Raw genomic sequence first — 25,268 nt, forward strand, 5'->3', positions numbered from 1 at the left:
TAAAAAACAGTGTTCTCAATGCCAGAATGGTATCAAGCCATGATGACTTCTGGAATTAAAGAAGTATGATCACTAATCACAAGTGGAAAGGTTAAATCAGTGAATTGTCTGGGAGTCAGTATTCCCTCTTCAGTGCTCTGTGCATTCCATGTTTCTGAAGAGCATGCCATCTGAGAACAATTTTACTATGGACGTTGACAAGCCTCCCTTGTGTCCTACAATTGGCCCCTTTGTGGGTGATCATGATTATTATCCCCAATTCTGAGTATATTTCAAAGAGTGAAATACTCTAATTCCTAAGCTTGAGAAATCACATGTAGCTTAATGGAAACATATTACTTTAAACACTTTACACAATTGCCCAGAATTATCAACTGTCAGTGTAGACAGTAGATGTGTAATGTAATCACTGCTCATTTTGGGGCAGTCACAAGGGTATCCGTGTGGAAAAGCAGCAGTCCCCCCGTGCAGTTCCAGGTGCATTGTCCAGGGCCATCATAAGCATTTCCAGTGAAATAATGTTCTATTCATTGCTTTATCGTCTTTGAATTGAACAGAATGAAAAGGAAGGGAGGAGGAAAGAAATAAGGAAAGAAAGAAAAAAGGAAAAAAGCTTTAAGTGAAGGTGCCAACTTTAAATAGTATAGACCACTGAATTGTAAATATATTATTAACTGCATTATCACGCCTAATAGACTTACTCAGATGTGGATGGTTTGTGTTGGTACATATATCTTCATATGCAATACACTCCTGTCTTGTCTCAGTTATCCTTATATTAATTTAATTTTTATTTTACTATTACTTTTTAGTGCACAAAATTTCATTTTATCATCCACCTTCTGAGCTATTACACAGGAGCAAGTGGGGTGTGTGTGGATGGGGAACATTGACAGAAGGGACTTCTTGAGTTGTCACAGGCTAAGTGCCATTTTCACACTGAACACAATGCCATCTACTAGATTGTAGAGATGAATGATATTGGAAAAATGTATCATTTTGTCTGGAACAGTTTGTAGGGAGGTCCTGCTGCCATGTCACAGACCAAGCCTTGTCTTTCACCTCCAGCTTATCTAAGATGCTGTGGATATCCACAATGGGTGTCTCCAATGATTTTGTGCTTAAAAGAAAGCTAATATTTCCCAGAGGTCACTAACGGTGAAAGAGCTTAAAGGAAGGGTAATATTGTTTATGGAATCAGGTGGGCCCCTGTGGAAGCCAAATCATGAGCAGATTTGGGGGAAAAAAAAAGAATTCTCTTCCTCAAACCCAGGTTCAATAAAAGAACAGATTTCCTCTTTCTGGAGACTGACTTTTTTTTTTTTTTCACTTGCAAGACTGGCACTGGCAGGTCCAAGATCTGGGGGGAAATACATTTTCTTATAGTGGCTTATCTGGGATGCAGGTTGAAGGGCAATCCTGTGTTTCCGGCTATCAGGGCAGAATTCCAGTCCTCCTACACAGCAGGTTCCTGAGGATGGACAAGGTATCAGTCATTCTGGAGGAGACTTGGGAAGGACTCATACTTCCCATTAGGTTGAGGCTGTAGAACCATGTGTCCAGTGGCGTAGGTGTGAGAATAGTCAGGCTCTGGGAAGCTGGAACTGTCTGGGGAGGGGAAATGCCATAGCTTTCCAGACTGAATAGAAAAGGTCCCCACCACGGACACTGGATACTGATCCACAGCCACAGGACCAGTCCCATTCAAGCTGTAGTTGGTGGCAGAATGTGCAAAAGATACTCCTTGTGGTTTGGTCCACTGAGAAGAGAAACGCCACTGACTTGGAGGCACGTTGGCTGTCATTCCTCAAGATCACATCTTCACTCTGGCTCTAGGGGCTCAATCCCTGGGGGCTTAGCATGGCTAAGAGCTCTGGAAGTTAGTCTCTTCCACCATGCTGGTGATGTCCCCTTGAAAATAGATGAAAAAGGCACACCGGAAATTCCACGCAATCTTCATAGGTCCCTGCATGTTCACAGCAGTCTTCCCTCTTACGCCCATGGCGAGTGACACAGGTGACACCTTAATTCCTGACCGTCACCTGAGACAGCAAGCCACTCTGACTGGGCAGTGGTGTCCTGTGATGGCCAGAGTTGCCTGACCCACTTTCAAGCAGCTCAGTCTTAGTTTTCTTTTTGTAGATAATTTAACGGTTTATTTTGAAATAAATTTTGACATAGAAAAGGGCATACTAAATCAGTACAGAATGTTCTTGTGTATCTTTACCCAAAACCTCTAATACAACATCATACAGAGTGATAATAATACAATTATTAAACCAGAAAATTAGCATTAATACAATACTATTAAACAAACTGTAGACCTTATTTAAATTTCATGAAGTCTTTCCACTAAAAAACTATAGCCATTAAAAAGATGAAAAATCTAAGTATAAGTATGAAATCTTTAGAGCTAGTGAAGATACTCTATCTACAAAGATAATTCAGGAAATCAAAAAGGGAAAAATAAGCCATTGTATGATAAAAAATTAAGATTGCATATGTCAAAAGTATAACTGTACAGGCACAAAAGGAAAACTAGGGTATGTTTTAACCTACAGTCTGAGCAATATTGCGGAGTTAGAACATCAGTATGTATCCCCTCATTATAGTTTACAAGCTTTTAAATATAGGAATAATATATATTAAATTATTTTAAAACCTCTAATCTTGTGCTTTGTGTATGATGAATACAAATATTTACAAGAAAACATTACTTGAGTGAAACAAGTTAACTCCTCATTTGTGTAAACTATTTCACAGTATTAAAATTCTAAGAAATGAGCTTTTTGGAAATGAGCTTTTTAGAATTTTAACTCTTTGCTAAAGAGACAAATTAGACAAAGGTTTCATTCAAACTGAGGCAGCTGTATCCCCTCTCTGCATGACAGGAAAATAAAATAGGAAACAATTTGTTTCAATGTTCAAAATAAGGTGGGAATTGTAAGTGAAGAACTCTCAACTTTAATGTATTCATTCATTCAGTTATTCATTCATTCTGCATAAATTTTGTTCAGTTTGCTCACGATGCTCATCAGATCGACGTTCTTTAAAGTCATTATGCATGAGATGTACTTTAGCACTAAATGGTTTGCTCCTGCAGAGACAGTACAAAATCTGAATCCAGAGGGTTTCAACAAGATTTCTGTTCTCCTTTACCCTGCCTGTCTAAAAGTACCTCAGTTACCAGGACAAAGAAAAGCCTGAGCATAATGAGGCAGGTATAATTGAATAGCTATAAGGGTTTAGATTCAGATGGCTAAGAACACATGGCTTCTATGTCAGAAGTAACAAACATTCATCTATGAATCAAGGTCAATTATGGTACGTTAAAAGGGTAATCGTATCTGTCCGTACTCAAGCCCAGCAGAGAGAGTACACTTATACACTTATGAGGCTTAGAAAAAGAAATGGCTTCTGAACATCCAGAAGCCCTCTAAGTATAATGCACAGTCCTCCAGAATATAAGAGGATTCAAAAACTATAGTCTTAAAAGGGAATATAGACCCTGATGCATCTATGACTAGATTATACTAGGGTCCAAGGTGACCAGCATCCAGATGACAGGAGGAAAAGAAATATTTGCTGTTTAGGGGCACTTGGGTGGCTCAGTCAGTTAAACATCCAACTCTTCGATTTCAGCTTAGGTCATGATCTCATGGTTTGTGAGTTTGAGCCCTATGTCTGGCTCTATGCTGACCACTGACCATGCAGAGCCTGCTTGGGATTCTCTCTCTCCTCTCTCCCCCTCTTTCTCCGTCCCTTCCCTACCTAGCAGAATAAATAAATAAACATTAAAAAAAATACTTGCTGTTTAGAGATGTGCTCTCAGGAACTAGCATCTGTTGTAGATTTGAAACTAAAATTATTTTATAACATACCATACATAAATATAATCAAACAGTATTAAATGTAAGGCCAAGTAAAGTTCTGCCTTTTTAAATAAACATGTTACTACTAATACATCAACATTTTAATTGAATTAAAGAAACATTATTTCACATTACAGATTATACTCAGTTTGTACAAATATATTACATCTCATATCATGAAGGACTTATCCATGAACAGAGAAATGCAGCTGACATGTTTAGGAATTATTAATGCTTTATAATTTCTCAGCAATACACTATGTTTCTTTCATCAGAATAAAAGCTTGAAGAACAAACTCTTGTCAGGAAACAAGCTGTGTGGCATCCATGCAGAAGAGGTGAGTAAATTTTCTCTTCTAGATTCAACAAAATAGAAAGTGCCAGAATATTAGTGCCAGGTTTTTCTTTTAAAACCCAGATACCTGGAGACTTTTCTTTCACTGACACAAAGGAAAACATCGGAATAGGAAAATTAAAACAGATTTTAAACCTTAGATATTTTTGGATGTTTTTGACATAGCATAACCAAGAACAAAAAAAAAAAAAAAAAATTAAGCCCGTTAGGCATTACTTCCCTACAGTGATTTTATGGATTCCTTCCTTAATTGGATTATCAGGATTTTCTTAATAGTGAATATCTGAAGGTCCTTGATTTTTTTTGTTTTTAACCATCTATGTGATGTCTACAAAGTTTTGCAATAACAATTAAGTGTCAGAAAGAGGATCCTGGGGTTGATCATAAATCTTAAGGAACAAATACATTCCTCAGTTCTACTTGCTAGGCAGGAAATTTGTCTCATGCATTTCTTAGGGTGGGGTATGGAAAGTCATTCTGGTTAATCCAGATTTAACTAAAATCAATTTCTTATACTCCTGGTCTCCCAAATCCGTCTGTGATATAATCCCCTATTTAATGTAGTTTAACCCCTTTCCCAAAGCAGTTAGAAGTAAGGCACAGAGCTGGTGAAATACCTCTATAATCTTCTAATGGTGGACTCACATTTTTTGTTCCAATGAACTTTTCCTATTATTATCACCTTATAGCAGGAGGGATAGGGAAGATTACCTGGTGACTCATAAGAATTGCTTTTTAGGACTCCAACTAGGAAGCAGTGATACGTGTTTCATTGTACCATATTTGCCAGACCTAGGTCACATGCCTAGCCAAACTGCAAGGAGTCTGGACAATGTCATTAGGTTGGTGGTCATTAGGTTGAGATAATTTTTTAGTAAACCAGGTGAGAATACTTCCTGATGGACGTGTAAAATTCATCACTCTAAACACTCAAGTTAGAGTCTAACATGAAATATAAGAACCCATTTATAATGTCTTTCCACTAATGTTGTGCATGAAATATGAGTATAAATTTTCAATACATGGAAAAGAAAGGTTGATGCTTTATAAATGAATAATCAAACTGAATCTCTTGTAGATATGAGCCAGTGTAGTGTTTCTTTCATTACACTTTTCTATTTGAAGAGTATGCTGCTTAATTTGCTATGATTCTAGATATATTGTATGTGTAATGTGCAGTTTCTGGGTACGTAAGCAAGTAGAGCCAATTTTTGAGTAAGAACTATGTTGACTCTGTGGATTGAAACTATATTCTGAGATGGTTGCCAGGTTCCCAGAGTCCCCCAGCACTCATGAAAGAGAGATGGCTCCTGGGAGACATTGCCTATAGTGTTTAGAAACAAACAAAACAAACAAACAAAAATCCAATAAACAAGCAGCAACGTCAATCTGGGCCTACCTGTTATTTTTTAGCCCCTTAGTTCATTAATGAGTCATTTTAAAAATTCATCTCAATTCCTTAAGATGATATGTTATATCTACATTTTAATTTATGAATTCCTAGATGGTTCATATATTAGTATTGCATAATGTTGAAATAAATTTATTCACTTGACCTATCTCTATTTATTTATGGGAAATAATTTAGAGTTTAAAATTCTGGGCAAAGAGGGAGACATGTATATTTTTTTTTTTCTGTCACAAAAACTCTTGCAAAGAACATGGTAACAGATGTAATTATTTGTATTACCACCACCAAAACAAAATAGTAACGTCCTCTATCAGTTTAGAAGCTAAAAAGGAGCTTGTCTTCTAAATCAGTGACTCTAAACTATTTATAGATACATAAATATCCACATCCCATTGACACATAATGGTTGGCCAGTGTTTTAATTTGCCAGCGCAGAATATTGAAAAGAGTGGAGGCTACTACCAATACCATTGTCTTTACTGTTATTTCACGAAAGAAATGTTCTTGGACATGAATTGTAGAAAAGAAAAACCTCAGAGACTAGCTGAAATATTCTGTCATGGCCACCTTCTTTGTCTTCACCTTCTCCCGTTTTTTTATTTTACTTACAATTATTCTCACAAACTTAATTTTACTGTGGACTTGTGGACTTTACAGGCACCAGGATGTCAAATTACATTTAAAATCATTAGTATAGTTTTGGGGCACCTGAGTAGCTCAGTCGGTTAAGTGTCTGACTTTGGCTCAGGTCATGATCTCACGGTTCATGGGTTCAAGCCCCATGTCGGATTCTGTGCTGACAGATCAGAGCCTGGAGCCTGCTTTGGATTCTGTCTCCCTCTCTCTCTCTGCCTCTTCCCCACTTGCTCTCTCTCTCTCCCTCTCTCTCTCAAGAATAAAGAAACATTTAAAAAATAAAATAAAACCATTAGTATAGTTTTAAAAATTACTAAAATTCCCCAATAGCCCAGTGGTTTGAAGATTATCCCTCTGACAATTCTAATTTTTCAAAATGATGCCAGGAAGCTAAAGGAAAATACAGTGTCATTGGGGTTTTAGATCAATGTGCATTATAAAATGCATGCACCCGAAATGTACTTATTCTTACTTTGTATACCTTCATCAGATCTTTTGATAGGATTTTGCTTTTTACCTCACTGAACATTAGAAGATGGCTGGAATATACAACGCAGAGAAGTGATGAGTGACCGTGATGAAAATTTCTAAGACAAATATTTCTAAATAACCTTAACTAAACTCAGGAATTCTAGCTGTTCTTGCTCAGTGCAGAACAAAGATGTGTAGGCTTTTATTATAGTTCCTGAATGAATCACTGCCTAACACAAAAATTGATGTTTTAATAATTCAAGTTATGAATAAAAGTTTAAATTATATTCTGTACATTCAGTATAAATATGCATTAAAATAAACGCCCAAAATGGTTAAAATTAGTCCTTTTTGACACTTTAAAAATAGAACATTAATTATTTGGAGGGGTAGGAGTGAAATTGGGCATGGGTAGTAGTCATTTCTCATTCCCCATTGATATTGGTCAACATTAGATTGGAAAAATAAATAAAGTCTGTTTACCTAAGAGACTGTCCTGTCTTGTTGATGAGCCCCAGACAGCAGATTGGAACAGTGGGAGACAATGGCAATCAATTGTGCATTTGAAGTTGGAGAAGATCACAGAAATGATTCTTTGCTGGAATCAGTAGCACAAAATTAAGGGTAGCCATGAACAAACCTGCAAATGAAGTTAATGTAACAAAATGAAGTTAATGTAAGGAGGGGGATAAGGTGTCTGAAATACCATTATCTGGAGTTACTTAGGGAATTTTGTGCCAGGAGACCAGAGTTATAATAAATGTAGAATCCTGAAGTAGAAGTATACATTCAGGGGACTGGGGGCTTCAAGTGAAAGTTTTTATTCTTAAACCATACACCTGTAACAATGGCTCTTTATCTTCTTATGCATTATATCATGCACTTCACTTTCACTAGTCCTATCAAGTGAAAGAGGATGCCTTTCCTATGGAAATGGAAATTAGTAGCTAGTTTGTAAGCAGACAGAAATCTTTATTTCTTCTGGGTATAGAGTTTAACTGCAGAGTTGTGAATTATTAATGTGTCAAGAAGCTCGTTCTTCCTGCTTCCCTTCCTCTATCCCCCTGCCCCTCTCTCCCTCATTCTCTCTCTATTTCAAATCACCACTCTCCCCACTTCACTTTTCCTCTCTCCCTTTTTCCCTGTCTTTTCTTCCTTTCCTTTATCTCATTTCATTTTATTTTATTTTTGTTCTTTCTTATCAACTTCCAGATTCAATAGATCATGAAATGTCGTTGGCTCATGATAAGGATGTCTGTGAAAACTGTTTCTAATATTAGAGCCTTGCAGTGGTGTACCACAGACAGCACTTTTAAGATTGTGCTCTAATTGATGGTGCCTCCAGCATTACCCAATAATTTAGGAATTATACACCATAACATAGCTCCCACTTGGCAAACTCTACTATCTCGCATCATTAGACATGTCCTGAATATAGTAGGAAACTAAATAGTATAGTTGCAGTTGGTTCAGTGAAAGACTCGTGTACATTCAATGTAGCTTTGAAAATTATAATATTTAAAAAATATGAGTGGGCTTTATTTCTTAAAAAGGACCTTCATAAAGGGGACCTTAAAGAGGATCTTGTGCTTAGTATGTACTATGGCCAGCTACTTTTGAAATTGAATTTTATTGAGATATAACTTACCTACAATTCATCCCATTTAACTTTACAGTTGGATGGATTTGATCAATGTATATCAAATCAAATATTAAAGATATAGAACATTTCTATCATCTTCAAAGTTTTCTCTTGCTGTTTTATAACCTCTACCACAAACCCCCAGCCAATGTCAACTACTAGCCTGATTTCTGTCCTTCTCCTTTGGTCTTTTTTACAATATAATATAAATGGCATTATACAAAAGATAGCTTCTAGTGACTGGGTTATTTCACACACTATAATGCTTTGGAAATCCATGCACACTGTTACATGTTTCAGTACTTAATTCATTTTTTTAAATTGCTCAACAGTATGCTAGTACTTCATGATTGTACCAGAAAATGTTTGCTGTGCACCAGTTAATGGGCATGTTGCTTATTTCTACTTTTTGACTATTACGAATAAAGATACTATAAACATTTGTGTTTATGTTGTAATTTCTCTTGTACAAATACCTAGAAAGCATTGCTGTATAATGCAGTGTGCTTATGTTTAACTTTATAAAAAAACACCAAACTGTATCCCAAAGTGACTATACCATTTTACATTCCTCTTCAACTCTTTTACTATTTTTTCAGTTATCATTCTTTATTTGACGATGATAATCCATTTGTGTTTGTGTTCTCCTACTGAGGAATCAGAACTTGTCATTTTAGATACACAAAGACAAATGCCTGAGGTCCTCATGTTAGAATATTTGAAATTGCATCTGTGCTGGAAGAATAGGAAGGCATGATCATCATCTGTGGCTCACCAGATATATATCCATAGGGTAGTCAACCATGTCTGCTGAGAGAAATGTCCTTGTCATAAAGCCCTTTTATATTTGGCGTAGTCCTCTCAAAAAGTGCCTTCTTCTGCAGAGCAAACACCCTTCACCTCAGCTTCCTAGCTGCTTTCTTTACACTCTGTCACATTTGCTTGCTACCCTCCCTTTGGACATACAGCAAATTCAAACTTGGTTGTCAATTTAAATTTACCCTTATTTAATCTTAAAAAATAAGTAATTGCAACTAAACAGGGAAAACTGTAGCCTAGTTATACATAGGTATATCCAGCATCTAAAATTGAATTGTTGGACATGCTCTGGTGACTAAAATTTTGTGTGTGTGTATTCTTTTGTGGGGGGATATGCTAGACAGAGAAACAATAAACTACTTTCTTTAAATAATGCCTTTAAAAAAATACGGTTCCTATTGTGTGACAACTTTACTCAAATAAAAAAATTAAATGTTAAATGTCAAGTAAAATTTCTACCCCAAAAAATTAAACACTATGATTCCTTTGCACAGGCTTTGGTTTTCTCTTCCTGCCTGGACGACCTGGATGTCTGACTTCGAAAGCAGAGATTAAGCTTTTGCTTGACTGCAAACTTTATTCTTGTACAGTTTAAAATCATTTTAATCTTCAAGTCTGAAAATGTAAATGAAGTTAAGGCACTAATCTATGTTTCTGTTCTTGCAGTCAAAAAAAATCCAAGCCCAGTTGAAGGAGCTTCGTTATGGGAAGAAGGATTTATTATTTAAGGTGAGAATCTTTCTCCCTTCCTCCTCCACCAACCCAATAAGTGAACTATAATATTATTTAGCTTACATTTAATTTCTGGATTTTTATAAGAATTATAGCTGTATTTGACTGCATTGAAGATGTTTTCATTTTCTTGCCTTCTTAATTAACGGAGATAAATGCAAATATGATTTCCTGGGTACATTCTTAATCAAAGGTAGGCGTCATTCCAAAGTATTTAAAGTCTCTTTGTAACCTTCGATTACTTTAATTCTATATTGAAGAATACTGTATTTCAGAATATTTACATTAAGGAGAGCATAGATTGAGTGAATATCCAGAGATGAGATCCACTGGTTACCTACATTCTTGACTTCCAGAGGCCCCTGCATAAATCTCTTTTTTACTAAGAGTCTTCCTATTTAATCATTGTTGATTGATTTTCATCATTGATACTTTTTTTTTTTACAAGACTATCAAGTCACCATCTGTGTATAGATAGACATCTACCACAAACTATGGACTAGTGTCCCCCCAAAGATATCCACTTGCCAATTCCTGGAAGCTGTGAATATTATACTTTATGAGAAGGGAAACTTTACAGAGGTGATTAAGTTAAGGATCTTCAGATAGGAAGGTTATTCCAAAATATCCAGGCAAGACCTAAATAGAATCATGCAAGTCCTTATCACAGTGAAATAAGAAAGCCTAGGGGCGCCTGGGTGGCGCAGTCGGTTAAGCGTCCGACTTCAGCCAGGTCACGATCTCCCGGTCCATGAGTTCGAGCCCCACGTCAGGCTCTGGGCTGATGGCTCGGAGCCTGGAGCCTGTTTCCGATTCTGTGTCTCCCTCTCTCTCTGCCCCTCCCCCGTTCATGCTCTGTCTCTCTCTGTCCCAAAAATAAATAAACGTTGAAAAAAAAAAAAAAAAAAAGAAAGCCTAAACAAGAAGGTTGTGCGGTCACAGAAGCTGGAGGAGGAAAGGCAATGTGAAAGATTTCCTTCCTATAGCCTCCAGAAAGAACCAGCCCTACCAGCACCTTGATCTTAGTCCCATAAAATTTATTTCAGACTTCTGACTTTCAGAACTGTCTGTGAATAAGTTTGTGCTTTTTTAAGCCACTGAATTCAGGGTAGTTTGTTAACAGCAGCAAGGTGAAACTTAAACAGATACTTTCTTTTATCTCCCTTGAGCAGGGGGAGACAAGAGGCAAGTGTTGTGCTTGTGGTACATGTGCATTTCCAAACGCAGTAGAGTGATGGAATATTAGGCTGTTAGGAGTAGGAGTAATAATTTGCTTGATAAATAATAAGTACGAATTACATTTTGTATAATATTTTAAAAAATATTTTCATTACAATGATCAGCCCAATCTATATGTGCTAGGTTTAAACTAAAGGGAGATAGTTTCTCATTTTATTTAATGATTGAAAAAAACCTACAATTTTTCCAGTGAAAACAATAAGAAATGACACATTTCCCTTCTCCAGCCCCTTTACTTTTGGTTCGGAGTCGGGGGAAGGTAGTCCTATTATGTCAGCCAGTATTTATTAAAAACTCATTCCATGTGAGGCATGAATCTGGACATATCTTGCCATCAACTCTTACATGAATATGCTACTTTGCTTTTTTTTTTTACCTCATTTACAACAAGATACTCCCCTGCACACCAAGAAAAATCTGAATTAATTCTTATTAATGTTTATAGATCCCTGCCTCACAATACTCTGTTCATTTTATGTGATAAGTAGATAAGAGTATAAAACCCAAGGCACTTGTCTTTCATATTGAGACTCGATCTCAGGGCATTTTAACTCTTAATTTCAGGTTGGCCTTAGCTTTTTGTAAGGTCATCAACAATAAATAAATTGTCAACAACAATAAATAATTGAAATTGGGAAAAAATAAATAAAACGTATGTGCATGTCTGTGTGTGTGTGTGTGTGTGTGTGTGTGTGTGTGTGTGTTTTCATTTGCAGAGAAATTTCTAGTTCTCTGTGAATTAGTTTAACTTAATAATATCAGGACTGTAATAAAACAAATCCAAGCTCCCTGGAGCTGATAAGTTTTAGGTAGGAGGCTGAGAAATTTATGTAAAGATAGATCATGTAAGCTTTTTAAACTTTTTGAATTTAATTTCTCAAATTGAAGAAAATTTGGGAAAAGAGATTGAAGAGATCCAATAATTTTCAGTGATTTACTTCATCATAATATGCCAGTTGTTGAATATACATTAGTAATTTATCAGCTTTCAGAAAGTACCGATATCAGGATTTGTTGAAAATCTTTATGACTTGAAAATGAGACATTATTTGTAAGCCTTTGTCACTTTGAAAGAAGCACTTGTGTATCAAATCAGGTGAATTGTGTATGACCATGAAGTTGCCTAAGTTAGAATGCCTTTAGCGTGTACACTCTCTAAAGTGCTGTTTATCAGCAAGAGTTTTGTTAAATAAGATAATGAGAGGTCTATAAACATGACACTTTTTAACTTATTCAGTAACTAAACAATGTCAACAGGCCGACCTTTTTTTTTTTTTGGTTTTTCCTACCTTTCCATATCTCGGTCCTCAACTTACTGACTTATTCTAAGTTTCGATCCCTCATTATGTATGATAGTAGTTAAAGATTTATATGCTCCTTTGTCCAATTTTGTACAAAGTCAGAGGAGAAAAAGGAAGGGGCAAGCGCTTGTCCTTCAGTGTCATAATTTTTATAAGGGAGGAGAATTTTTTAAGATGTTTCTCCAAACATGGTCATGCAACCGTGCAAAACAAGTGAGACCTTAGTGTTTCAGCTTCCATTGTGAAATAGTATTCATTCATTCATCTTAATGGCATTCACTCATCTGATTTTCCTATTACTATATCAGCAGTGTACATTTTAGGTCTTATATAAGCATATACTGAATGAGTAAATGAATTCATACATACATATAGGCACGTGTATGTACATATGTGCGTACATAAATAGAGGTGTCATGGCAGTACATTGTAGAAATTCATGTATGTAGTCCCAAAGGGCATGTGACTACATGCACCTTTGAAAATGAACCCACAGAATATCTTTGGTAATATTTTGCTGAACTCAGAGATGAGTAATAGAGGATTCTATTTCAAGTAGTTTCCCTGAAAATCTGTTCAATTTTGAATAGATTTGATCGTTTTTATGAAAGACAGTCTTTGAAGAGCAATGAGTACTGCTGAAACACTTCAATTGTGTTTTAAAAATAACGGCATGTGCTGACAATTGTCAGACATGTTGATAAATTCAGTGTTCTTATTAATGTTTGAGAACTGGCTTTTGATTAGGAAGGCTGCCAGAGGTAGTAAACATTATCTACTAAAGGAAGAAGTGAGGCCCTGCTGACTGTTAGTTACCCTGACTTGAGTTACTTTTTATACTCTCTGATTCCACGTGGAGATGATATTTTGTGGAATGTCTACTTTCCATTTTGCTGCTCTATTTTACTTTTATACATACAATTGTTTAGTTTCAGAAGTATTATTTTCTCACTTAAAACCCATCACTCAAAACACACAATAGTTTGAAATATTTTATATTTCTGTTTAGTTCCTTTTATATTAGGCATAATCTGCCTTATGATTATATTAGTTAATATAGAGTTTATGTTATCTATTCTCCTTTTTCATATAATTTTAAAACATAAAACATCCTTTATTTCTTTGTAAAATCTAAATGCATAATATTTCATATGTATTCCAGTAGTGACTTAACTTTAACCTTAGAAATATTTGTGCATCTGTGTATTCATATATGTGTGTGTTGTGATTTAAACTTAAACTATGATAAAAATTCTGTTGTTATTTTTAACTTGAGGTATATATGGAACATATATATAACTATAAAATAATTCACCAAAATTATTGAACAATTTTAATGTTATTGACACCTAGTACACTGTTTTTGAGTTTAGAACTTTTTTTTTTACTTTTTTGAGGAATAATTGATGAATGTAATCATATATATTTAAAGTGTACAACATGATTATTTGATATTCATGAACCTTGTGGAAAGATTACCAAGATCAAAATTATTAACACATTCATCACCTCTGATAATTATTTGTGTGTGTGTATATGTGTGTGTGTGTGTGTGTGTGTATGTGTGTGTGTGTGGTGAGAATGATTTAGATCTATTGTCAGTAACTTTAAGTTACACACCATGCTGTACATTTGATCCTCAAAACTTATTTTTCTTTCTTTCTTCTTCTTTCTTTCTTTCTTTCTTTCTTTCTTTCTTTCTTTCTTTCTACTTATTTTTCTTTTAAATGCAAATTTCTAAGCTTTGATATCCTTCACCCCATTTCCCTTGTCTCCCTGCCCCTGGCAACCACCATTCTATCCTGTTTCTATAAAATTGGCTTGTTTTGTTTTTGTTTTATTTTGTTTTGTTTTGTTCCATATATTCCATATGTAAGTGATACCATCAATATTTGTCTTTCTATTAGCTTATGTGGTTGGCTTAATTTCACTTAGCCTAGTACCATCCAGGTCCATCTATGTTGTCACAAATGTCAAGGTTTCTTCCTTTTTTATGGCTGAATACTGTTCAATTGAGTGTACCACATTTTCCTTACCCATTTATCCACTGAAGGACATTTAAGTTAATTCTATGGCTTGGCTATTGTGAATTATTCTACAATGAACATGGCTATGCAGGTACTCTTCATGACACTGCTTTCATTTTTTTCAGATGTATACACAGAAGTAGGATTACTGCATCATATGGTAGTTTCCTTTGTGTATACATATATTATGTATTGTATATAAATATATAATATGTTTCCTTTATAAAAATTATATATATGTTTCCTTTTTGTGTATAAATATGTATATATTTCCTTTGTAAAAATTATATATATATGTATGTTCCTTTGTGTATATATATTTAAAAATTATACATATATATAATTTTTATGCACAACATAGTGATTTGACAGTTCTATATATTACTCAGTGCTCACCATAAAAAGCTGTTCATCTTTTCATCTCCAAGACTTATTTATTTTATAACTAGAACTTTCTTTTTAATTTTTTAAGGAACCAAGATACTGTTTTCCATAATAGCTATACTAATTTACATTCCCATCAACAATGATAAGGATTCCCTTTTCTCCACATCCTTCCCAACATCTGTTATCTCTTGTCTCTTTGAAAATAACAATACTTACAGGTCTTAGGTGATATTTCATTATGGTTTTGATTTGCATTTTCCTAATGATTGGTGATGTTGAGCACCTTTTCATATATCTGTCGGTCATTTTGGATATTAAGCCCTTATCATATATATGGGGTTTGCAAATATATTCTTCCATTTTGTAGGTTCCTTTTTCAATTTATTGATTGTTTCCTTTTAGTATAGCAGTTCTTTAGTTTGATGTATTCCTGCTGGTTTATTTTGGCTGTTGCTGTCTTTTTTTTTTTTTTTTTTTGTCTTCTTATCCAAAAAATCATTGCTAAGACCAACGTCAAGAATCATTTTCCCAGTGTTTTATGGTAGGGATTATGTGGTTGCAGGTCTTAAATTTAAGTCTTTAGTTCATGTCAAGGTAATTTTTATGACTGATAAAAAGATAGGGGACCGGTTTTATTCTTTTGCATGTGCCTGTCTAGTTTTCCCAGCATCACTTATTGAAGACACTGTTGTCCCCTCATTGTGTGTGTGTAAAGCTATGTGTTGGGACCTAGGGAGCGGTGTTCAGAGCAGCAGCAGCACAGTCTTGGCACTGACAGGCCAGAACCCTGACCTGAGACCCAGGGGTGGGCCCTCAGGGCACCAACTAGGTGGTCCTCAACAAAGACAGATCAGAGCCAGGACGTGGGAACTTGGAAGGCACGTTCCAAGCAGTGGCAGCTCTGGTCACATTTACGGCAAAGCACTGGGGCATCCCAATCCCAGAAAGTGAGGTTTGGGGACCCTGAGGGCATGTCTCACTGCAACAACAGCTCCAGCCATGGGGAGGAGATATAACAGCAGGGACTCTGGAAGGTTCTGTCCTCTGGGATCAACACTAGAGAAGACTATGGGATCCTTGGTAGCAAAGGCTACAAACTTCCACAGTGGTAAGGCTTGCTGGGGCCTCTCCTGTTCTCCCTTTTCCTGTGGGGTGAAATCCCTCTGTGGGGATTCCTCCTGGCACTTAGCTGCTCTGGACTGGGGGTGATGGGGTGACATAGGTAAATCCTTCCTATGATTTTCTGTGTGGCCATCCTCAGTTTTTGAGTTTCACAGAGTTTTGGCTGCTTCTTCACCGTAGCTCACAGCTTTCCTCTAAGCTATTTTCATCTGTTCGTAGTTGTTTATTTGTTGTTATTGTTGTTTTGTTCAGGAGACAATTGTTGGGACCTCCTAGCCCCCCATCTTGCTGAGGTCACCTCTCTTAAGAAAATTACAACAGTTGACTCTACCATCAGTACAGTAAGAAAAAAAGAAATGTTGTGTTTAATTAAAACTTCTTTAGTTCTGAGTATTCTTATTAAAGAAACAAGAATACATAGGTAAGTAAATATATTAGTCTGCTCAGGCTGACATAAAAAAATATCATACATTGGGTGGCTTAAACAACAGAAATTTATTTTCTCGGAGTCTGGAGGCTGGAAAGTCTGAGATCAAGGTCTGGCAATGTTTGGTTTCTGGTGAGAGTGCTTTTCTTGGTTGGCAGACAGCCAGCTTTTCACTGTGTCCTCACAGGGAGAGTGACCGAGCTCTCTGGTGTCTCTCCTTATAAGGACATTAATCCCACCCAGACCAGGTCCACACCCTTATGACCTTTTTTAACCTTAATTACCCCTTTAAGTAGTTAGGACTTTAACATAGGAATTTTAGCACTGGGGGGCAGGAGGCACAATTCAGTCCACTGTTGTAGTTAAGTAAATAATACCCACAATAAAGCAGCAACAAACTTTGTTGTTTGAGAGGTTATAAAAGGAAAATTGCTATTTTAATTTACCATAAAATGATTGGACATTTCATGTCCTATAAGCTGACGAATAGCTGTAGTCCGGGTAGAAAGCTTCTTGCACGTACACTTTGGTCATGACAGGTTTCCTTAACTGACTTTCTCCATGCGGAGACTGACCTGTTTTTGCCTTTGCTGAAGGTTTTGTTCCACCTGTCATTTTGCTAACATTTGGCCTTTTTAAATCATAAGTAAAACATCAATCCTTATTTAATATCGTGCTTATAGTATGTGTATATTTATATAAAATAAAGCATGGCATTTTGTTGATAAATATGTCCAAAATATGTTTTAAAAGAATTTTACTGCCTCTAAGTGTGTCATCTTGTATCTATAAAACAGAAAATCTTGAGTAACAATAACAACTGGCATATACTAAACACTACGCACTTGTAAGAGATTTTGCTATGTGTTTTTCTTTTTTTTTAATTTCTTGAGAGAGAGAGAGAGTATGCACATGTGTATGCAAGAGAAGGAAGGGCAAAGGGAGAGATAGGGAGAGAATCTTAAGCAGGCTCAGCACTCAGCATGGAGCCTGACTCAGGGTTCAATCTCATAACTGTAATATCATGACCTGAGCCAAAATCATGAGTTGGCCACTCAACCAACTGAGCCACCCTGGCTCCCCGTTATGTGTTTTATATGCATTATCTCATTTACTCCTCAAAACAATTTAGGTTTATATGATGTATTGAGGTATTGGATATGTGTGTATATGTGAATATGCATATACATTCATGTGTATATATATATATACATATATATATATACTTATATATATACATACATATATATATACATATATATACATATATGTATGTATATATATATATACATACATATATACACATACATATATATACATACATACCGTAAGGTGTGTGTGTGTTTGTGTGTGTGTGTGTGTGTGTGTGTGTGTGTGCATCTACATATAAAGTGAGGCCTAAAAAGTTAATGGTCTTCACTATAGTGTATAACTGAGGAAGGAGTCCCATCTATCATATATGTTCATATTCAGGGTCTATGTCAGTCTTCTTCCCCTGCCTTTTATTGTTATTGTTTTTCTTTCTCTCACTTCCTATGGTCTCCCAGTGGGTAGCTCTTCATTTGGTTGTGTGTCTACTTTCTTCACTATAAAAAATCCTGTTTGTTTTCCTACTGCTTACTAGTTGTAGCACATATTGAATATTCCGTCATGCTTTGTCCTCTGATATTTATGAACTCTTTGTCAATGTCCTGACCTTAGGTTTCAGATGGACACAATTTGGTCCCAATATCCATCCTTTTCTCCATATTCTAATATTCTGAGACATTCAATTTGTATGCATTCTATTTTTTTATTAAAAGAATTACAACATTAAATTAGATTTCCACTGAGTTATACTGGTTTTGTGATTGTTTCTGTTATTTATTGAGTAAAAACAATTTAATAATATTGTGTGTCCTTCAGTGTTTGAAATAAAGTGGCAAAATGATCAAATTACTGCCCTCAAAGGGACTATATATATATACATATATATATATATGTATATATATATATGTAAAAGGGATTGTATATATATGTATATATATATAAAAGAAGATAAATAATATATATATATATTTATATATGATTTATCTTCTTTTATTTGAGTATAGTTTTCATACAATATTGCATTAGTTTCAGGTGTACAACATAGTGATTCAACTTGTCTATATGTTACGCTGTCTTAACCACAAGTGTAGCTACCATCTGTCACTATACAAAGCTATTATAATGCCATTGACTATATTTCCTAAGCTGTGCCTTTTATTCCCATGAGTTATTCATTCCATAACTGGAAGCTTGTATCTCCCACGCCACTTCACCCATTTTTCCCACCCCCCACACCACTGCTCCCTGACAATTATCAGTTCCCTGTGTTTGTAGGTCTGATACTGCTTTTTAGTTGTTTGTTTATTTGTCTTTTTGGATTCCATATTTGAGTGAAAGTATATAGCATTTGTCTTTCTTGGTCTGACTTATTTTACCTAGCATAATATCCTCCAGGTCTATCCACGTTGTTGCAAATGGCACGATTCCATCATTTTTATGGCTGTGTGATACTCCATTGGGTGATTATGTGTGTGTATATATGCCACATCTTTCTTGTCCATTTGTATACCTATGGACACTTACGTTGCTTCCATATCTTGGCTATTATAACTTTTAAAGATCACAAGTGTTGGTAATAAAAATTGCTAGAGATTTCAGCTGTTCACTTAGATTTTTACAAACTTAATTTCACTTTATGATTTTTCACTATGGAAAGAAATAAGATAGCCTTTTCATTTAATTCCACAAAAATAGGAAACAGGATGAAAATCACTGTGCCTTATATATATTTAATATTTGATACATTATCGCATCCTCATGACAACCCCTGTCAAACAGAGAAGTTGGGGGATCCATCTAACAATGAGGGAATTGAGACCTTCAGAGGTTTGACAATAAAGGCCACCAAAATATTTATTTAAAAAGCAATTTTGTTAACAGATTGAAACCATCATAGTAGATTCATTCATTCATGCATTCATTTATTTAAAATTGAACTGACTTGTTTTAGAGTATCATATCAAGTATATTTGACTTGACAGAGATTTATAGTTATTACATTGATAATTATTTCATAGTATATATTTATATCATTGTATCAACATTCTGATATTTATTACAGCAGATTTGGTGACCAGATGTATCCATTCCTTTGAAACTTAGATATCAACGTGGCATGTGTTCTCATTGGTATTTTCTCTAGAAATAAGATGTGCCCAGCTTGGTATCCCCACTGTTGTCTGCTCCTAAAAGCAGGGACATTGCCACATGAATTTCCATGTATGAATGCCGGATTATTTTCTGAAGATTTGAGTCTTCTCTAAGAGAATTTGTGAAGCAATTGCCCCATAATTTTTAAACCCCTGTGTAATTTAAGGTAATTTCTGTGCATCTGCCTCTCATTATCTTACATTTATCACATTTATGTGTTAAACCATTTTTGAATGAGCAAAAGCATTTTTGGTGCCAATCATTTGTTACAAGTGTCAAATTATCTCCAGCTAAATGAGCTTTGGCCCTAAAATGTAGGCACCATGCATAAAGGGTGAGAAGGGTTACTGGTTTTACTTTCTTACTTGATTTGACAAACTTCAAGGTTTTCAAAACACGTTCATTTGTGGCTTAAAATAATTTTACAAGTCAGTCGGGGCAGGTAATACTATCACCTTATCCTGAATAGAAAAACAAAGCCTAGGGATGTTAAAAGACTTGTCCGAAATCACAAAAATAGGAAGTGACAGTTTTATTCTAATCTCAGTCTTTGACTCGTCTATATTACATTGTCCCCAGTTATATTCTGTTTCTTAGGGCTATTTATAGATTATACTTTCAAGAAACATTTTCTAATGCACTGAAAGATTTGAAGGCCAAACATGTATAGCTGTAAATATAACTTGATGACAAAAACAAACAAACAAACATCGGTTGGCAACTAAAACTCAATGCATTTCCTTAAAACCATAAGCATGTTTCAGTGCAAAAGTATGCTGCTTTCAGTTTAGAATTGGCAACTGCTTGGAGCAGAAGTTTCTTTTCTGACTCCCTATATTTTTGTGATCCTCCCTACTTGTTTTTAAACAACAGAATAGGACACAAGAGGAAATTAATTGACCTTCTCCAGAACAAAACAACTTTTCAGGCTTGTTGCCTCCATGCTAAAACACAAAGCCAACAAGCCTCATTGATTTTTTTCATTCGTTACCTGATAATGGAATAGACACACAGATTATATATAAAAGGACACATGTTTCTTATCAGAAGTTGTAACAAATTGAAATTTGGTAAACATTAAACTTTCTCCAAAAACATTGGGATTCTTCAAATACTGAATATCACCAAAAATACAGGTTTTTCAGAAACCAAGCCCAGAGTTTTAAAGTGAATTATCTATGATTATACAACTTCAATCTGAGTTTCCTGACTTCATGTTCATTCATTTGTTCAAAATTATCGATTGAGCATGTGTTATCTGTCAGGCACTGAGTAAAGTTCTTTCCATTTGAATAAGATGTCTTCATGCTTTAGTGAGGGATTTGAAAACAATGGATGAATTTCAGGAAGGTATTGACTCCTTAGAATTTGTTCATAATTTTTATAGGTTTTCATATGGCATTTTTCTTGGAGTGACGTTTGTATAAATTATCAGATTATCAAATGTTTTATCAACACCCAAAGCTTAACGGTTTAAGGACCATTGATTTACAAATTGGCCCTTACCTTCTACCATTCTAAGCTGTTAATGGGCGTAAACCATGCTTCTTCCAAGTTTCTTTCTCTTTCTTAGTCTGTTTACTTATTCGAAAACTGATAGGTATTATCTGCCAGGTTGATGGTTATGTTAGAAGTGGTTGTTAGAAAGTGTTTACAACTTTATATCGTGTTTTCACATTTTACCATTTTAACCAAATTCTACCGTTAATTCAGGATTTTAAAAAATGTTATCTCACATCTCCTAGGAAAACAAAATATTTTCAATGCTTTCGGACAGCAGTTGTAAATACATTTTAAAATATGTATAGCTTTGTGTGTCTCCACCCCACACCCTGTGCCCATTCTGTCATTTGCTCATGTGTCACGGTGCTCTTTCCCACTGAGCTTGGATCTAGCCTCAAAGTCATTCTCATTCCAAGTTTTGAAGCAGATTCTAAAAGTCAGTCACAGTTGGTACTTAAGATAAACCTATTTGCCATTTCTGAAAGCGCTCTAAATAGTTTGCCTAGAGCCAGTCTTCAGTTTCTACAGAGCTGCTCTGCAAGGTGCTGTCACCATTGTCTTACTGTTGCAGTAAATAATAATTGTTAAATATATTTCAAAGAGAAGTGGTCTTTATGCTAAGGAACATTTGAGAATAGGGCACAAGTGGGAATCCTTGTGTCAAAAATCAAAGTGAAGACAATATACTTTAGACCAGCCCTGGAACATTTCTCCCTTGGTGTGAGAGGGTGGGTGAGCCTTGGATGGCTGACCTTCCCTGCCTGTTCTTGCCTTATCGTGTTGCATGTGTATCTTGGCTCAACAAGCTACCCTCCCACCGAGAGGGGCCACAATCTTTATTAGTTTCAGTTGGCTGAACATCTCCTTGCTTGGAGCATATGTAGAACAGTGGCACCATCATGAGACCTTTGAGGGGAATCACTCTCCTTCTGGGACTTGCCTAGTACACTACCATTTCAGACCAAGCACATCTGCCCACTGATGCACTGGTTTCTTTAGGTCCTAAGTGGTTTTATTTTCAGTATGTTTACACACACACACACACACGCGCGCGTGTGAAACATCCTGTGTTTCTTCTGAGTACATTGAAAGTTCAACACATTTCTGATCAGAGCCCATCTTAGGTTCGAATTTATAGATTAGAAATTACAAAGACAACAACAACAAAAAAGAGATTACGGTGTTTTGTAGAGTCAAATTTGAATACCCTACAGAAGTACTGCTCAGGGACATACAAACATTCTCAAGTAGCTTTTCATGTCTAATTAAAATATAAAATAATTAAATAATACTTGTATTCTAAACATACACTCTTTTTAAATTTTTTTTAACATTTATTCATTTTCTGAGAGAGAGACAGAGTACAAGTGGGGGAGTGGCAGAAAGCCAGGCAGACAGAAAATCTGAAGCAGGATCCAGGCTCTCAGCACAGAGCCCCATGTAGGGCTTGAACTCACTAACTGGGAGATCATGACCTGAACCAAAGTCGGGCGCTTAACCGACTGAGCCACCCAGGCGCCTCATCTAAACATACACTCTTATATTTAATGTAAAATGAAAAGAAAGAACAGTGAAGAAAACATACAGTAATTTCACTTATTATACAATTTTTTAAAAATTACTTGTGCTCCATATCCTTTGCCCTAGTGGTGATGCCAAATATAATTTCAGAAGACAAGAGCAAGTTACTGTTCTTGTTTGAATACTTCTTTTGGCAATACATTTCGATGTTCCCCTTTGTCAGGGCAGGAGACATTTCAGAAATATATTTGTGAATTTACTTGATTTATTTTATTTCATTTCATTGCTGTTGCTCAGTTGCTAGGGTGTTTGTTAATCGTGCATAATAGAAGAAGCCAATTACCTTGGAAGGTAATTGCATAGAAAGCTGCAGCAGTAGACACGATTTAGAGGAATTTTAAAAAGGAGCGTTCTCCATCAATTTCATAGTTTATCACAAGGCATGTACAGCTTCTGAAGGCACCAGCAGAATCCCTAAGTAGTGTGTACAGTGGGAGTCTTTTACAACAGCAGCATCTCCCCTTCAATCATTGACACTAGTATATCTCTTAAAGAGAGATTCCAGGGGTTATCTTAGCCTCTACCACTGCCATTTAGACTTAATAAACCCCATTTTAGAAACAAGTCAGCTCAACTTACTGCAGAAGTTTTCACCAGCATAAGAACCGTCACTTTAGAAGGATCCTGTAACACCTCCAATTCCAGTCCCTTGCACGATACTGGCTGATCTTCCTGACAGCATCACCTCTCCTGATAAATGTTTAGTGATTAAGGTTCTCGACATTCTAAGGCAGATTTTTCTCTCTTACGAAATTCTGACCGTGGGAGAACCCCTTTCTCACTTCCGATTATAGTTGGTTTTTTGTTTGACAGATTGATGAGAAATTTGGATTGTTTTATTTTTTTGTTTTGTTTTGTTTTGTTTGGGGGGGGTGGGCAGAAAAGAGAGGGAGAGAGAATCTTAAGTAAATGCTTAAGACTCGATCAGGACCTGAACTGAAATCAAGAGTCTTACTCTTAACCGACTGAGCCACCCAGGCTCCCCCAGAGATTTGTGTTTTTAATGAATTCATTTTATTTGTAATTTTTACAATTTTTTAAATTAACATTGGGTGTTAACTGCACTCAAACAAAAAATATATAGTTGATTTTTTATATGCTTATCTTATTCCCACAGAGATGCCAGGCTCATATTCTATAAAGTAACGTGTTTTCCCCACAGTCTTCTTGTGTTGGTTTCTTCATTCTTTGTCTCTGTTTGCCCCTTTCTATTCTTGATGCCCCCTCTTGTAGACTCCTTCAGAAGGAGAATTTAAGTTCATAATATAATTTTTTTCAGTCTTAGGAACATTTGTGATCTTAGGCTAGGGTAGAATTCAATATATTGCTAATAGTAAAATAAACTAGGAAGGTGAGTGGGGTATATTATTTGAGTAGGCAGTAAAAATCATTTCAGTGCTCTGAAGCCATGCTACTTAGCCAGGAGCCAAAATTTACAGTCACCAACATACGCTTTTCAGTTTGTTTTTTTCCCAGTTGTATCATCTCTTCTTTTGTCAAAGTCACAACTAGCATATCCTACCATCCTGCCCCCAATCGTTGCTACTCCTCCTTTAAAAAGAAATAGGAAAATTCCCTGAGGTTGGAAATATCCATGTGGGTTATAGTGAATGATATATAGAAATTCTATGAACATGTTTTGGGTAAAATCTTTTTATATCATTAGTGCTTCTTGTGACAAGTTGGGCAAACCACATAGCACAATTAAGAGGCACCAACTGAGGCCTAGGTATACAAAGACAAACACTTTTATGGAAGACTGTACTGCAGCTTTGACTGATATCTATGTGAAAGTTCTTATTTATATCAAGCCTAAGCATCATCTCCTGAACATTTGTCCATTTCTTCTTCCTTAGTAAATAGACATTGAGATGGTTAAAAATATATATGATTGTAGTCAGTCAGGGGATCTGGGTTCTTTTTTTTTATGCTTTTATTTTTGAGAGAGAGGAGAGAGAGAGAGAGAGAGTGAGCACGGAAGCACGCAGGAGAGGAGCAGAGAGAGGGAGACAGAGAATTCCAAGCAAGCTCTGCGCTGTCAGGCAGAGGCTGATGCAGGGTCCAAACTCACGAACCCTGAGATCGTGACCTGAGCCAAAATCTAGAGTCAGACGCTTAAACAACTGAGCCACCCAGGTGTCCCAGGGGATCTGGGTTCTTTATTGGCTCTTTCACTTACCTGGAAACTGAGCTTAAGTAGTCAGCCTTACTGGATATCAATTCCTCTGTCAGTAAACTATGGGTAGGATTGATACACACATGTCAAAGTTATTTAACAGGATCAAATGAGATTATATATACAAATGAATTCTACACAATATTTTATACACGTATTATTATCCATCAATTGATTTTGGTTTTGGTTTTGGTTTTTCTCCAGAGGGAAGTTTATTTCTCAAGGTAATACCAAGTCACTTTTTCAGAGTCTAAACAATTGTACTTAGTCTCACTCAAAAATGCATCACATATTCTCAACTCAGGCCATCCTACTCAGCAGTGTCCA

General features: G+C 35.8%; 1 protein-coding gene across 1 annotated transcript in view; it reads left to right on the forward strand.

The window, feature by feature from the left end:
• Positions 1–25,268, forward strand: part of LUZP2 (leucine zipper protein 2) — a 265,710-nt gene that overhangs the window by 126,339 nt on the left and 114,103 nt on the right. The window contains 2 exon segments of the mRNA XM_047072511.1: positions 4,148–4,210; positions 9,873–9,935. Coding sequence (XP_046928467.1) covers positions 4,148–4,210; positions 9,873–9,935 — 126 coding nt within the window.

The sequence above is a fragment of the Lynx rufus genome, unplaced genomic scaffold (genome assembly GCF_022079265.1).
Source record: "Lynx rufus isolate CCGP_SWC_20201006 ecotype Redwood Valley unplaced genomic scaffold, mLynRuf1.p SCAF_9, whole genome shotgun sequence".
NCBI classification, from domain to species: domain Eukaryota; kingdom Metazoa; phylum Chordata; class Mammalia; order Carnivora; family Felidae; genus Lynx; species Lynx rufus.